At 34.2% G+C, this 16893-nt stretch overlaps 2 protein-coding genes and 1 pseudogene across 2 annotated transcripts in view; 2 read left to right on the forward strand and 1 right to left on the reverse strand.

The window, feature by feature from the left end:
• LOC107694029 (ribosomal RNA-processing protein 8-like) overlaps positions 1 to 1422 on the reverse strand; it is a 4401-nt pseudogene extending 2979 nt beyond the window's left edge.
• A 2397-nt stretch (positions 1423 to 3819) lies between these two features.
• Positions 3820 to 5638, forward strand: LOC107694027 (mediator of RNA polymerase II transcription subunit 29). The gene is made up of 4 exons (XM_016493641.1): positions 3820 to 4047; positions 4138 to 4205; positions 5148 to 5232; positions 5318 to 5638. The coding sequence occupies exons 1-4, from the start codon at positions 3859 to 3861 to the stop codon at positions 5540 to 5542; spliced, it is 567 nt and encodes a 188-aa protein (XP_016349127.1). The 5' UTR covers positions 3820 to 3858; the 3' UTR covers positions 5543 to 5638.
• Positions 5639 to 6915: 1277 nt separating this feature from the next.
• LOC107694017 (C2 domain-containing protein 3-like) overlaps positions 6916 to 16893 on the forward strand; it is a 19111-nt gene continuing 9133 nt past the window's right edge. Inside the window, 22 exon segments of the mRNA XM_016493627.1 lie at positions 6916 to 6942; positions 7195 to 7220; positions 7222 to 7383; positions 8050 to 8171; positions 9581 to 9707; positions 9817 to 9954; positions 10116 to 10263; positions 10337 to 10422; positions 10599 to 10793; positions 10903 to 11012; positions 11104 to 11222; positions 11329 to 11460; positions 11540 to 11874; positions 11876 to 11963; positions 12126 to 12277; positions 13231 to 13462; positions 13559 to 13736; positions 13811 to 13994; positions 14783 to 14955; positions 15070 to 15205; positions 15356 to 15624; positions 16120 to 16200. Of these exon segments, the coding sequence (XP_016349113.1) occupies positions 6916 to 6942; positions 7195 to 7220; positions 7222 to 7383; positions 8050 to 8171; positions 9581 to 9707; positions 9817 to 9954; positions 10116 to 10263; positions 10337 to 10422; positions 10599 to 10793; positions 10903 to 11012; positions 11104 to 11222; positions 11329 to 11460; positions 11540 to 11874; positions 11876 to 11963; positions 12126 to 12277; positions 13231 to 13462; positions 13559 to 13736; positions 13811 to 13994; positions 14783 to 14955; positions 15070 to 15205; positions 15356 to 15624; positions 16120 to 16200 (3220 nt within the window).

Below are 16893 nucleotides of genomic sequence, written 5' to 3' on the forward strand. Positions count from 1 at the left end.
AAAAACTCTAAATATATATATATATATATATATATATATATATATTGTCATTATAAAAATGACAAAAAATACAGCACTACATAAAGGAATCAACAAAAGGCAAGTTCTCTCACTTTTTACAAATATACGAAATGATTGAATCCACAGGGTTTGTAGGCCAGTGTTGAACTTGTGCCGTGTAGCCCTTGTGGTAAACTGCAATGGCCTCTGGGTCCTGCTGAAACATGCGTTTGGCCTCACCGCTGGTGGACGTGTAAAGCAGCTCACTGATGTAGCGGAATCGAGCAGCTTCTAACAGCTTCTCCATCTTTGCCCTTAAAGCAGTTGAGGGGTCAGGAGCCCCTTGCTCTTCATCACCCTTCCAACTTACTGTTGTACCTTTTGGTTCTTCTGGTTCCTCTGAGGCTTTATTGCCATCATCAGGAAGCTGTGACTTTAAAATACGACGCAATTTTTCTGCCTGCGAATTTTTCATCATTTTAGAAGGTTTCCCTTTATCTTCCACTTTATGAGAGGCTTTATCGTTACTTAGGGAGTCATCTACTATTCTAGTTCCTGTGCTGGATGTTTCATCTGTTTTAGAGTCTTTGCCATTTTCAGCATTGTCCGAAATGGAAGAAATGCCATTCTTTTCATGAGACTTCTTCGGTTTTTTTTGGATGCCCTGTCATGCTTCTTCGCTTTCTTGGATTCTTTGACGTCCTGTGTTTGAACTAATGGGTCCTCCTTTGCATTGGCATCATCGACTCCCATTGTTTCTGGAAGATATTTGTTCTTACACCTTTTTTTGTTCTTCGTCTTGTTCCTCCACTGCTTTCTGCTTAGCTTGTTCTCTGCTTGACCTTCCGTTTTCTCCAGTTGATGTCCGACTCCTTTGTCATTTGTATCTTTTCTGGACTCTTGTGACACCTTAGAACCTGCAAACACAAATTGATGTGATACAGTCAGTAACGTTCAAGAGGGTAGACATATAAAATGAATATCACATGTTCTCACTTGTTTCATTTACGGTCTTCTTTGCTGGCTTCTTCTTCACAGGCGGTTCAGATTAATCTACTTTATCCTGCTGCTTCCCTTCATTTAAAGCATTAGATGTTCTTTTACACTTTTTGCACCTTTTCTTTTTTGCTGCCTTAACTTTAGTGGAGACGTCTTTCTCCTCATCACTATCCTCAGAAACATTCCCAGTTTCCCAGTCTGGAACTGAACCCAATGTTTGCAAGGTTCTCAAAAGACTTCGCTTACGCACAAACTTACCCTGTTGGGATAAAAATACCAGATGAAAAATTAAATTCAAGTAATAGACCTATACTTAAACAAGAGGGAAAATCATAATACCTTGCCATCGGCAGGAGACATTTTAATAGTGTGATATGATCCATCTGGTAATGGAGAATCAGTCTATTCCTCTTCAGCAAACATATTTGTAAACGCTGTTAATTTTAGATAAACAATGACAACTTCCTTTCCATGCTACTGGATGTTGGGTTCTCCAAAATCGCTCAATCAAACTATTTATTATATTGTGAATGGTCCATTAAACGACCATCATTACCGTTTTTAACACTAGATGCCTACAGTCTTTGGTTGTAGTAATGGAATGTACGACTTGTTTCTGCGAATCGGTTCTTTTGAACAGTTCATTTCGATAAACCATGATACATAATAACACCTATTATTCGGTTCCAAATTAAAAGTTTAAATTCCCCCTGGCTATTATTGCCGTGTGTTTCATTCTTGAGCATTAATGATTGTTCGCACCTTTTGTAATAGAGTGAAACAGAATGAGTAAATCCCTGTCCTCTTTTAAAAGATGAGCTGCTCAGTTCAAACAAGGGACTAGAGAACAAGTATTACAAACATAAGACATAAAACAGTTGTTGATTAGCCAGGTAACAGCACACTGTGTCAAGCATATGTAAACTTTTGAACATTTTCATTTGTGTATTTGTTACTGTTTCGTCTTTTGGACGATATGTGAACATCTGTTACGTGTAAGATCTTATTCAAGGCAGTAGTTATTAAATAAAAAACAAAAAGACATATGGCTCTTGAAAAAAAAAGTACACTTTAACATGCTTTTAAAAAGAGTACTTAACCTATTACAGAAGTGTGCACATTGAATGTGATGTTTTTGGACACTTGCGTGTTATTTGCAATTAAATTAAAATATATTATTGTTTAACTTCAAATTAAATGCAATTAATTGAACTTAAGAAGACACCTTTAGCCTAGGCTTATATGTAATTTCATAATTACTCCCGTTGTCTTTAAAATAACAGCCCAAATAAGGTAAAGTGTACTGAGGAATGTAATGACAAGCATTTATGGTAAACTAAAATATGCTTTAGTGTCATTTCTAATAACTGATTTCACACTGCAGTTAAAATTACAATCAAGAAGGCCTATATACAAGTAGCTAGCCTACATATATATTCGCTCTGGTAGCCTATGTTCATCAACACATGGAAATAAGTGTACTTTTTTTAAAGTCAAATAAAATATATTAAAACGTAATGATTTAAAAAAAAATGTATTTTAAGCTAAAACCGTTAATTTGGCATTATTACAAGTGCACTTTTTAAAAGTGTACTTAAAGAGAGATGCCTCGGTGACATTTCTCTACACTTTCTAGGTAAAATTCTGGGTACAAATAACTCTACATGATTTATAGCTTTATACATATATGTTGTAACCATAACTATTACTGGTATTTAACCTCTTGAATTACAAATTTGTGCAAACTAGTTTTGATTCTGTATTGACCCACCCTACCATATCAAATATGATATGGAAATTTCTAAGGCCTCTAAAATCAAAACTTTTATCTGCCATCTGATAGTTCTTTTTTTTTTTTTTAGCAAGTATATCAAATATAGTATTAATGTAATCTTAAGGTTATGATTCACTTATCTTTTTTTTTTCTTTTCTTTTTTTTTCTTTGCTGATTTTTATAAAGTAAATGTAAAAATAACTTTTATGTTATTGTTAGTACCGTTGGTAGTATTAGTTAATACTATTTTAAGATGAACACTTAATGGACTGAACTTAGGTGTACTTGATTATCCATACATGTTTTTTTAATCATGTTAAATATGAATATCAAATATGATAAATCAGGCTTTTGAGGAATGTTGATTTGTACATCTCTCAAAGCATCATTGTATTGCATTGCATCGATATGGTTCGATTCAAATAATAAACTTATATAATAGTGAACTCGTCAAAGATTTTTGTTATTGCATCCATCATATTTCATGTCTCGATTCTCAGGGGAAAAAAAGTTGCATTATTTTTTTTATATATATAACAATAGTTCGCAGTGCCACAGATTTTCCTCTAGATGGCGACATTTCTTTTCATTTCAACCACGGTGACTCCACTAGTTACAGACCGGTTGTTCGCGTGACAGCATGCAAAGATTATGAGACAACATTGAGGGATATTTTATGCAAAGAATAAATGAAATACATTATTTTCTCTTGCAAACATTATTAGTTTCAACCAAAGTCCCTTTAAATGTTTTTTTTTTATATATATATATCTAAAGTCAACTGTTTCAATTGACTGCCATCAATATTTTAGACACTACGGCTTGTTTTGGTTATGTACGATGTATCTAAACAACTGTTTTTTCCATTTTAATATTCTTCGCTGTGTATTATTTAAGTGTAACTTATGAAGTAGCCCAGCGTGCTTCCTGCTACTTTTCTCGGCGCTGGTCAGGATGACCCGTTCGGCTCGGAGTCTTCTAGCGCCCCCTGGAGGAAGACGACATTTGTATGTCTCAACAGTTACTAGCTAGCAACGTTTGCTAGATATGTTCATATCCAGCGGAAGTGGTCGACTGTCTCATCCATGTCATCCATGTCAACAATGGCGTCGCAGCAGCAGATGGTCACTAACAGTGCTCAGATGGGCGTTCAGCAAGCGGCTATTTTACAGCAACCGCAAACTCAACAACAGCAGCAGCTCAGTCAACAACAAGATTTTGATCCCGTTCACAGATTCAAAATGCTGATTCCTCTGCTGAAAGATAGTTTACAGGTTTGTTTGGTGCCTTCCCTTGATCGTGAGAGCTGAAAGTGCTTGTTTGAAATAGAATACTAATATTAATTTACAATTTTATGTTTTCAGAACGTCATGACCATTGCTTCACAAAATTTCGGACACAATGCAGCTATTGACAACGGAAGAACAACAGAGTAAGATTCCCTGATTATTATGTCAATTACATGGTACATGAATATGCAATACACACACGCATATATGTATGTACGGTGCTGGGTAGTAACTGATGTTACATGTAATCAGGATTAAGTAATCAGATTCCAAAAAGTAATACTTGTAATTAGATTATATTACATTTTAAAATACTCGTAATCAGACTACAGTTACTTTTTTATTGATTACATGATTACATATTATTCACACAAGTCTTTGTCTTTGGAAGGCTTTTGTCTTTCAAACGCATTCAAATGTTTAATGCACTTCATGCTGTTAATAACAACGAATGGAATGCATATTCTTTGTATTTTTATTTCAATTTGGAACAATATTAACCTATTTAAATCAATGTGATAAAATAATCTAAATGTAGTCTGATTATATTACCTAAAATGTGTAATGTAATGGATTACGTACAATTTGTGTCATGTAATTTGGAATCAGTAACAGACTACAATTTGTAAGTAATCTTCCCAGCACTGTGTATGTATGTATATTGTATGTATTGTCTGTTCTCTCTGTCTATTAATATACATATATTGAAATATATGGAAGCCTGTTTTTGCCACGGAATAAAAAATAAAAAAAGATAATTGTGACTTTTTAATTTCACAATTCTGACTTTTTTCTTGCAATTCTGAGGGATAAAAATTCACCAAAAAGAAAGAATATGAATTCTGAGTTTTTCTCACATCTCTGTTTTTATTTCCATCACAGAATGAAAAATACGAATGTAATAGTGACTTTTTTTTCTCACAATTCATATTTTTCACAATTCTGAGAGAGTTTTTTGTTGAGTTGTGAGATAAAATGTCACAATTATTTATTTATTTTTATCCTGTGGCAGAAATGAGATTCAATAGAAAGATTTATGGGTGCATAAACCAAGAAATAATATTATTTCACTTCTCAAAATGTAGGAAGGGTAATGATGCAGCAGTTCAGCGGTTTGACAAAAGTTTAGAGGAGTTTTATGCTCTCTGTGATCAACTGGAGCTCTGCCTGGTAAGTAACTGCTGTGTTTCTTTTGAAAATGTCATTCAAAGTTATTTTTTGATTTTGATTTAACATTGACATTTTGTTTCTTCAGCGGCTGGCCCATGAGTGCCTCTCACAGAGCATCGACAGCACAAAGCATTCTCCAAATCTCGTACCTACAGCCACGAAGCCGGACACAGTGCAAACAGAGTCTCTGTCTTACTCTCAGTATCTCAGTATGATAAAATCACAGATTTCATGTGCTAAAGACATTCATAATGCTCTCTTAGAGTGTTCAAAAAAGATTGCTGGGAAGGGTCAAGGAGCTTGTAATTAGTAGCTGCCAACTGTATTTAGATTCCTTTTTTTATTTTTATATTGCGTAGCTTTGATGCTGATTGAAGAATATCATTTGTTGTATTTTCAGTTCCTTTTTTCTGTTTACTATTGTGACAAATGTACTCATATAATTAAAATGATATATTCTTGAAAAGAAGTGTGTGTGTGTATGCATATGTTATAATGTACTATTTTGATCTAAAAAGCTACTTAAGGGTCCTGTCTACTCATTTGCTACGAATATTTGGTTACACTTTACTTGAAGTGGTGTGCATAAGACTGACATGACACCTTCATAATCATGACATGACAAATGTCATGAATATGAAGGAGGGTTTATGCATGTTTATGACAACTGTCATTAAGTATGTCAGTCTTATACACACCCCTTCAAGTAAAGTGTTACCGAATATTTTAGTATTATTTATATACTAAGAGTTATGTAGTATTATTTGCATGCTATTATAGTATTCATATTTATAATTAGCTTATATTTTCACCTTTGAAGTCTAATCATTTTATTAGTTTTTTTTACATTCTATTTAGCTTTAACTAAATTTTATTTCCATTTTAGCTGTAGTGTTTAGCATTTCTTATTTCAGTAAGTTGCCAATGTATCATATCTACTTTTTAAGTTTTTTTAACCAATTATATTTTATTTAAGCTTTCTTTGAATGAATGAAAACGATTGTGAGTGGTTTACATTTCTGCATTAACCACACACTTTTGAGGGTTAGTACTTTTTCTGTACTCCTGCTTCTCTTTGAAGATATCTCTATCTTTTTTCAGTAAATATGTGAATAGTGCTCAGATAATTTGCAGCCAATTTACTCATACAGAAACATCACTTATGCAAACATAATACAACTGAGTAGGGCTCAACCGTTGAGATGAAGTGCGCTAAACACCAGTATTCTTTGACTAGGTCCATTGTATGGTTTGTAGAGTTTTTTGTTTTTGTTTTTTTGTTTGAATACCACTGTTCAAGTGTGATTTGAGTTGATTATGCTATTCAATAGAGCACGTATCACGAAGCAGCCTCTTTTCATCGATGACCTGCACTCTTGAGGGCTCACTGAAAATAAGAAAGTTGCACAGTATTACTGTCACAGGGCAAAAATTCAGTGTGTGTGTGTGTGTGTGTGTGTGTGCGCGCGCGCGCGCGCGTGTGTATAATCTGTATAATAATTCATCCTGGGATTACGATTACTAATTTGTTGGAGGTCAGTATCAATTCGTTCCCTTGTAATTTCATATCTTTCCTTTAGAGGCGCTAGAAACCCCTTTCGCCATAGACTGTAAAAAAAAAAAAAAGCAAAGAGAAGAAGTCGTTCCAGGCTCTGATTGGTCGAGCCGTTGCTCAGCGGTATTATGTTTGTTAATGCAACTGTCAAAGAAGTATGATAGCTTTGTTTCATTCATAACATTATGAATGCGCAATAAAAAAAAACGTGATTTCTGAAAAAAAAATAAAAAAAATGGAGTTATGGGTTTTTGCAAATGAGCTCTTCATTCATATATATATATATATTCCCACTCAAAAACTGAGGTGCATAAGTTGTGGGAATCAGGACTGGGAACACCAAATTAGATAAAGGATTTTCAGCACAGCACAAGGGTTAATTATGTGCTGTTTCATGTGTACTGTAGGTCGCACTTGCCCTGGAAGTGTTAACAAGGATATGACAGCAGTAGTTCAGTACCCACGACTGATATGAGCCTCGACGCACAGGCTCCTGGCATTACAACTGACCAGAACATGCCTGTACTGCCATCCCAGGATCAGGCTCTCCCAAGTGTGAAGGAGACAGTTGGCAGCAGTTCTGGCCACATACCTAGGTTTGTTTTTTTATCTTTTAAATTATTTGACTGTTGAATTAATAATGTGGAACAAACTCTCAATAAATCACTCAGCTCACATACTGTTCTTTAGCAACAACACACATCCTTATGACTGATCTTGTCGTCTATGAATGGACAAGTTAAATTAAAAGACTACAAATTTTGGATAACATGTCTTTTTAAAATCTTATTAAAATTATTATTTTATGTTAAAAACGTTTTAAGTAGTTCTATGGTAATAGTTTCGTCCCCAGTGTTAGTATTATTTATATAATATTTATATATTTTTTTCTATTAATGATCTATTAACTAATATTATTATCATACTAATATTATTATTTTAATATTATTAATGTTTTCTTAATAATAGTAATATGTACTATTTATTAATAATATTTGTTAATGTTTGAATTAACATTTATTGTTGTTTTCAATTTAATTTTAGTTAAAATGTTAGTAAAGTTATGTGCTTATGTCATTTTTATTTTCTCAGTATTTCTATTTCATTTTTAGTTTTAGTAATCTCAGTACTTCAACTTCAACTTATTTGATTTCAGTTAGTTGCCAAGGCACCAATTTAGAAAATTCAATAAACTTCAATTTGAATTCAATAAACTTCAACAATAAAACATTGTTGTTTTTTTTTTAATATTCTTGTTTTAGAGGGAAGGATTACCTGTATTTTCAAGAACAAGTCATGCCAGATTCTTCTACTGGAAAACCTAAACCTGCTTCTGCCCAAATTCTTTCAGCAAATACCCAAGCACCTGTTGACCTTTTGTCAGGTAAAGCTCATTAACTTGATTTACTGAATTCATTATATTGACATTACTGTTGAACACAGCAACATTTTGGCTGAAATAGTGTGTGTCATAGATGATTTCTAAGGACTGGTCAAATTAAATAATTGTCTGTCATCTGAGTATTGCCAAATTCTGCTGATTGATCTTGAGTTCTTTTTAAAATTCAGTCAATTCTGTCAGTTTTAGACCTTATATTGTGTCAGTACAGCACTATACAAATTACACATTTTTCGTTAGAGACGCTTGTGGCCATTGTGGCAGTTCCGTTGGCAGATCTGTAGTAGGGTTGTGACGGTGAGGAAATTTTCCCACCGGTTAATCGACGTGTGACAACACTGGTAATACCGGTATCACCGTGGGGGTGGGGGCGTTCCCTCTTTTCCTCTCTTTCCTTCGCTTTTATATAGCTTGTAAAAGCAGTGTGCACATTATACTTTCACTTTCAAATAGCGGCAATTCGGAGTAAAGCAATTGTTCGTTTTTAGTTCGTTTGAATTTTCCCTCTTTTCCTCGCTTTCCTTCGCTTTTAAATAGCTTAAAAGCACCGTGCGTATTTTACTTTCACTTTCGAATTAGCGGCAGTTAGGCGTCAATTGCTTGAATGCAACAACAAAATACAACGTCAAACTCACTTTAGTGTATATATAAAACATAGAACTTTTATTAACAAAACAAATACAAATACACCATGCTATAGGGCAGGCTATGCCTAATATAAAATAACAAATAACTTACATAAAGTTTAAATGAAATAAATAAATCACACAAAGTTTAAATAAAGTAAAAATCAGCAAACATTTTTAAAACATTAAAACATTTAATTGTGGAACCAATTAAATAAGATTTTATTTTTTTTTTTTACTTCCAAAATCACCTTAGATAAACGGCAAAAGTCAACAGGCTTTTCAAAATCCAAAATATTGCCAAACAGGTGCTTTTGCATTTAGTTTCGAAACTAAATCATCCGCTATCATCTTGTCTGTCTCACCTCACTCTTCTTGTCAGTCAGCTCGACTCACTCTCCTCACTGGAGAAATTAAATCTGATCTGTGATGCAACTGTCGTTCAACTGCATTGGGCAGCCGCGTTCAGTTTTTAATTGTAGTGTCTGTTCTTTTACTGAACTAAATTATTTTTATTAGGCTACTACAAAAAATCAAAACGACGGTGGGGGTCGGTGACGCGGTGGGCAAGTGCGGCTTAACACCGGTATCACCGTCAGCACTGTCTATTGCGGCAAGCCTAATCTGTAGACAAAAAGACCAGACTCTTTACACTCATGTAACACTATTTAGTGATGCATACCTGATGTATATACTAAGTGTTTATTGTCCATTATATAGCTTACTTGGTTTCATTATATATTACTTATGTTTTTTGTATTTTTCCAGTTCTTCTGGAGCGTGGCAGCAAACTCAGAAATGCCATGGTGGTTTCAGCCTTACAATCTGATGTGGAGTCAGATGTTCCTCTGAAGGACATTCCCCTGCCTCTCTCCACAGATAACACTGACGCCTTGTATGAACTCTTCTATTTCATTCATATACCTATGAAGGGCCAAAATAGAAAATAAAATGGTAAATGATGATGATTATAAATTATGTTAAACATCATCTTCCTCCTAAAGGCCAGCCAGGCCCTCTTCAGGACAGTTTCTGGAGAACATCCTTCAATCGGAACTCCAGCATCCTGCTCAGGACGTTGAAGAACCAAGTCAGAATAGAGTCAACACAGAGGACATGGCTGTGGATCTGCTGCTGGGAAGGTAGTCAAGGCTACTGTTACGTTTAGATTAAGTGAAGAAAATGGAACTTTGCTTATAAATACTTGACAGAAATATGGGAAACTTTTATACTGGGTAGATTTTTTTTCTCTCTATGTTTGCAAACTACATGCTTTAATGTTTGTAATGGCTCTGTTCCTCAGTGTTAATGGATCTGTGCTGCAGTTCTGGGATGGAGAGGGTTCTCTCCCAGATTTTCTTTCCGATCACAGTAGTGTGCTCATGGACAGTGAGCTCAAAGACCCTCAAAATGATCAGAGTCTTCTGGAGAACCTCTTCTACAAAGCTCCTGTAAGTCATGCAGAGTAAGTATGTAGCTTAGTTTCCTTTAACATATAACTAACTAATGTAATTCCTTTTTCAGATATCAGATGAATGTTTGGAAGTGGACGATCAGAAGAAAGACCCGGCAGAGAAGCCAGTACACACAAGACCAACTAAAAATGCCCGGTCGGTTACACTAATGCAAGAAGAAATGCTCAAAACTCATTCACTTAAGATAAAAAAATAAATAATGTAAATGTTTTCACATCTGTGTAAAGGTACAGAAATGTAATTCAATATGTTTAATTTTGAAATAAATTTTTCATATCTGCTGTTGTGTAAATTGCCTATATTTTTTGAAGGCTTGATTCAGAAGATGTGCAGCATTCAGAAGCAGGAGATGATTTCTCTGGACTTAGCGTGGATAAAATAGCTTTGCTTAGAGATATTCGTTTTGCCAGGGTCACCATTAGTGAGTTAAAAGTTCCCACTGAGAGTACTTCGAGAAGTCTATCTAGAAAAGGAAGACCACCTTGCCCCCTCACCACAAAGAAATGGTACAGCTTTTAAGATATTTCACATCAGATGATATTTATAGATAGCAGTGGCTAGAGATTTGTGTCCATGTTTTAAAACTAACCAGATGCAAATATCCTGTTTATCTAGCTTTTATATCGTTGAGTACCTCTTTCCACTGGTCTCTGCTGGGTATGAAGATGTTCAACATGTACCTTCAGAGATTACAAAAGTTGTCTCTAGTAAAGTAACAGAGGGCGGTGAGTAAATTTGTATTAGAGAACTTTTACTAAAGAGAACTAAGAGAAACCAGAAGTAGTGTAATAATCTGGGGATTCATTTTTGTTTCAGCGTTGACGTTTCAGCACCTAAGTATGTTTCCAGTGAGGTTCAGTAGGTCGTCTATTAAACAATGGTGGGAGATAAACGTCACATTCAAGCTTCACTCCAGAAATAGCCTTCAAAAGACAGTAAGTGCAGTGTGTGCCAATCACCAAATTAAACAAACCTCAAAAATAAAGGCTCCTACATGGTTTTATCTGTTAGAGGTCTGATCTTGTCTTGTTTGTTGTTTAGCCCGTTCTCATTGGATCAGCAATGTTTCCTCTGAACTCCGTGATGCAGAGTGAATCACTGAGCATTTCTGCTGCCCTTCCTGTTCAAAGACCAGATAGAGATGCTGATAAACAGGCATTTGGTCCTCTGAAGGTAATGTAACACTCATAAGAACCACATTTAGGAGATTTATTTGATCTAAGTGATTCATTCTTTCTTCTTTTTTTTTAAGGTGTCGTTTGAGTTAGCAGCAGACAAGAATGATTTCTCCACCAAAAAGAGACCTGCAAAACGAATGCTGAGTCCAACCAGACCTCTTTCTTCCCGTTTGACTGAAGAGCATGATGTACCAAAGGGTTTATGTGTGAATGACCACAGGAGAGCCCCGTCTCCTTGTGCAGGTGTTCATCGAGTCCAGAGTATCCTGATACCTCCATCCAGATCACGATCCACATCTCCACCCATCAGATACCAGAGCTGTCTTCATGAGCCTCTGCAGTAGGAAGTGGAGGAGACTAAGATTTTGCTTCATATGTTGCTCATGGTGCCCGATGGGAAAGATTTTAATTCTGAACTGTAAGCTCCTCGGATCCGATGAAACGGCTCGATCGACAGTGAGCTGGAGTCAGAAACATCCAACATTCGGCTTTATTCAGGTTGGTGCTAATTTCTAAATATAGAATCAAGGAAAGTTCAAAGACTTTAGTTTACCCATATTACTTAGTGGTGGAAATCATCAGGGTTCCCTCTATACAGTATTATTTATTAGAAAATGTAGTTTGTTATTTGTTTTTAACCTAATTTCTAATATAATATAGGTGGCTCCGGTCACACTGACCAGCAAACTGTTGGAGAGAATGAAGAACAACATGATGGTCATTGAAGTTTGTTTGAGGGCCAGTAACTCGGACCATGATAAACTTCTTGGTTTGGTAAAACTACCTCTCCACCAGTTCTACATGTCCTTCAGGCAGGTCTATTGATCTATCTACATATGTATGTATGTGTATGTTATATTATACATATAACATTAAAAACTTTATTTATATGTAGTATATTATGTTTGTGGTATTTTTGTAGTTGCAGTATAATATTGTATTTATTATAATTTCTTATTAAAATAAATATGTGAAATATACATAATTAAATATTTATTGTTATAAATGTAATATTATTATATTATATGGTAAGAATAAGAGCAGGAATATATATTAATATTAATATTAACATTATATTAATAGTAACATTATATAATGAATTACTTTATATAAAATATAGCAATGTGGTTACCATTAAATAAAACCAAAGAATCAAAAAAATTTAAAATCGTTTTTATTAATTGAAATAAATCTGAAATAAGCTAATATTTAAATATTATATCCATCCTTACATTTTCCAAACCACTTATACTCTGTAGGGTTGTGGTTAATATTAGATGAAAACTTAAACAAAAATTTAAAATTTTGCCTTAGCAACTAACTGAAATATAGTTGAACTTATTTAAGTTTTAAGTTGAACTTAAAATAAGTTTTACTTATTTGGAACGACTAAAATTACGAAAATGGAAATAAATATAGGTTAAATCTACATATGTGACCCTGGACCACAAAACCAGTCATAAGGGTAATTTCTTTTTTAATTGAATAAATAAGATTTACATTGATGTATGGTTTGTTTGGATAGGACAATATTTGGCCGAGATATTCCAGGGTCACATATTTATATTTTTATAAAAAATAAAAAAAAAATCAATAAAAAGACCAAAACAAATTTAAAAAATACTTAAATATATGAAATGTGAAAATTATTAAATAACTTAAAAATATGAATAAATAAAATAATAGTAAATAAAAAAAATACTAAAATGTCACTGGAGCATAGAAGCTTATAAATTTTTTTTTTTTTACTTTATTTTGTCTCCAGAGACCCCAAGATCACAGAGCTGCTCTTGCAGTCTCAGTATCCAGTGGTTGGAGTGGACAGTTATATGCCTGTGGTTGATGTATTCAGCGGCAGCACTCGTGGAAACCTCAGGGTGTGTCTAGCAATGGGTCTGGCACAGCAGATCACAGCACTGCAGCGAATGAGGGATGACGAGCTGACCCACGTATCACCACTGCCTCGACCAGCGCACATGTTAGACCACCAGCCACATGTAGAAACCAAGGCTAGTTCTCTTTAAAACTCCCAAAAGCAGCCCTGATGCTTAAAGTATGAAGCTTAATTTGTTTCTGAATCAATGTTCTTGTAGGCCAGTACCACTGTGGATGTTCTGCGTGAGCATGTCTTCATGGTCCGAGTAGAGAGAGTGAAGGGTCTGACGCCTCTGCAGTCCACAGTGTGAGGAGAAGCTGACTGTTACATCCAGTACTCCTTCCCTGCACAAAATGAGTCGAGAGAGGACACGGACCCACTTATTGTCGAGAGCAGTAAGCTGTTTTCTTGCTGACTGTATCAAAAAGTATTTTTTTCTATTCAGCTCAACCAACTTTCTGTTGCACAGATATGGAGCTCAAGGCCTACCGCTCTGAGACCACTCTCTGTGTGCCTGACCCTGTGTTTGGACATAATGAGACTCATGTCCTACTGGCTCCTCCTGACGTCCCAGTACAAAGAATACTGCTAAGCTCATTGGCCAGTCAGGGGCTGAAAAATGGAGTAGGAGTGCTGTTTGAGGTTTGGTGCAGGTACAGTAAATGTAGAAATTGTAGTTTAGTCCTGAATTTTATTTATTTCATTTTAGCATTTAAAATGTATTTCTTTTATTTGGCAATAATTTGATTTTGATTTATTTGTTTATTTTATTTTTAGTACTTAAAATGTATCTTTTTATTTGGTTATATTTCTGTTTATTTAGTTAAAACCTGTCTCTTAAGCAATATTTGATCTTTTTATTATTTTTTTACATTTTAGCATGTGAAAGCGTGTTTTTTTTTTTTTTTTTTTTTGCAATATTTGTTTATTCATTTATTTACATTTTAGCATTTAAAATGTGTCTCTTTAGTTTGGCGATATTTTTGTTTAATTTGATTTATCTATTTATATTTACATTGTAGTATTTAAAACATGTCTCTTTTATTTGGTTTTATTTATTTACTTTTTACATTTTAGCATTTAAAAGCATTTTTGACTATTTTATTTATTTATTTGTCTCTCTTATTTGGAAATATTTTCATTTATTTATTTTTTACGTTTAAACATTTAAAGCATAATTTTATTTTAGCAATATTTTATTTGCCAATATTATTATTTTTATACATTTATTATTTTATTTTATTTTTTATACTTTTATTATTTTATTTTATTTTACATTTTAGCATTTAAAAACATTTGCTTTTATTTAGTAATATTTTTATTATTTAATTCTATTCATTTATTTTTCACATTTGGAGAATTTAAAAACATGTCTCATTTTTAGTAATATTTTTAATATTTGTTTGGAAAGTTATTTACAAGCCTATTGAAACATTTGCAGGTATTATTATCCAAATGTTAGAGATCAGCTAGTTGCCAAAGGGTTGCTGCCCATGTCCAAACTGTGCGCCATGGTAACCATGCAGAAACAGGGTCAAACCGATGCACAACTTTTCTCCCTTCCTCTGGTACCAAGAACCGACCGACCTGTTGACACACAGCCTCAGCCCCCTGGTAGTTGCATATCTAATTATCTTAAAACTGCATACAGATAACATATACAGTACAATATGAATATGAGACAAATGTAATAAATTAAAACCTGTTTTTATCTGTGCTTACCTGTAGGGCTGCTTGAAGTGAGTGTTCAATACAAGTCTCGACCAATGAGGAGTGTGGGAGTGAAGAGTGGGGTTGTGCCGTCCCGCAGAGTGATACTGGTTGTGCAGGTGCACAGAGCAGCCGGGCTGCAAGCTGCAGCCAAGTGAGTCAATCTGCATCAAATCTACCTTTAGCTTTTTGACCAATTACCCCAACAGCAATCTAGAATGATTACAATGATCTGCCTTTACATGAAGTACAAGAAATACATGTAAATTGTATTTTTATGTACCATCTTTCTATTATTTCTCAGAGCTCTTGCAGATACGGATAACGCACTGCAGTATTACTCTGAAGTGGGGCTTAACTCTTTCATCACCATGCAGTTGTCATTCCTGCCGGACAGCGAGGTTCGAAGCACGTGTGTGGCGGCCAGAAGTTTCTGCCCAGAGTTTGAACATCACGCCGAGTTCTGCTGTAACCTGCTGGTGCAGAGAGACAGCGGGGAGAGCATCAGTCTGGCTGAACTCCTGCAGGAGGCAGTGGCTGTCTTCACCATAAACAACAGAGACACACACAAAAGTGAGTTACCCAACTTGGAAAGGTTGACAGATGTGTGGAGATTTCATTTTGTCATGACACACTTCTGTTAAGGATGTTTGGATACCTTTAGGTTACAAATGACTCCACAAAAACATGCAGCCCTTCATTACATAATCTCATCGTGCAAAAGATCTGAGGCTGTGTGTAGGTGTAGATCTGTTTTATAATATAAAATAATATATATAGGAATATAAAAAAACGAGAGGGTAATGAGATGATTTAATGAGAGGGTAGATTAAGTTTTGTCTGCTGATTCAGCATTTTTATATTACATAAGTGGTTCAGATTATTATTAACATTTTATTTTAGTTTTAGTTCTGTTTGAAAATGATATTTTTCCTGTTACGGTTCTTTTTTTTTTTTTTTCTTTTTTTCCTTTTTTATTTTAATATTTACTTGTTAATTATTAGTATTATCACTCCATTCCAGCATTATAAACACTATGTACTGTGTGTTTTGTTTATCTCATTGTAGTGGCTGATACAACAAGTTCAAAGGACACTGTCTTGGGCACTGTGAAAATTAAACTTGCGGATCTGATTCATAAAAGAAGTGGTATGAAAGTCCTGAATATTAATAGGATTTAAGTTTTTGATTTATTTTTATATTGTAGTGTTAATTAATATATAATATAGTATTATTTGTTTATTTTTATATTTATGTTTACTTTTTAGCATTTAAAAACGTCTGTTTTACTTGGAAATATTTTGTATCATGTCAGTTTTATTTAATAAATTAATTATTGTAAATACATAATTAATTATGTATTTTAATGTTTTTGAAAAAATTATATTATGCTCACCAAGGTTGTATTTATTTGATCCAAAATAATGTAAAAATATGATTACATTTTAAAAGCACTGGTTAATATTTGAATTTTGATTGGATTAAAATTTTTGTTAGATTTTGTTAAAAGATTTTTTATTTTTATAAATCTGTATTGTAGTGTTAATAAATATATATATATATATATATATATATATATATACTATATATATATATATTAGGCTTGCCGTGATAGACGGTGTTGACGGTGATACCGGTATTACGTCACTTGCCCACCGCGGCACCGACCCCCACCGTCGTTTTGATTTTTTGTAGTTGCCTTAGTTCAGTAAAAGAACAGACACTACAATTAAAAACTGAAAGCGGCTGCTCAGTGCAGCGTGCCAAATGACAGTCGCATCACAGATCAGATTTCATTTATCCAGTGAGGAGAGTGAGTCGAGCTGACTGACAAGAAGAGTG

This window comes from Sinocyclocheilus anshuiensis, unplaced genomic scaffold (assembly GCF_001515605.1).
Source record: "Sinocyclocheilus anshuiensis isolate Anshui unplaced genomic scaffold, SAMN03320099.WGS_v1.1 scaffold2360, whole genome shotgun sequence".
Taxonomy (NCBI): domain Eukaryota; kingdom Metazoa; phylum Chordata; class Actinopteri; order Cypriniformes; family Cyprinidae; genus Sinocyclocheilus; species Sinocyclocheilus anshuiensis.

Bases quoted from the DNA above. Each gene is read 5' to 3' on its own strand.
- LOC107694027 (XM_016493641.1), top strand. From the start codon at position 3,859: ATGTCATCCATGTCAACAATGGCGTCGCAGCAGCAGATGGTCACTAAC. The intron at 4,048-4,137 runs GTTTGTTTGGTG...TTATGTTTTCAG, and splicing joins TGCTGAAAGATAGTTTACAG to AACGTCATGACCATTGCTTC. The intron at 4,206-5,147 runs GTAAGATTCCCT...CTCAAAATGTAG, and splicing joins GACAACGGAAGAACAACAGA to GAAGGGTAATGATGCAGCAG.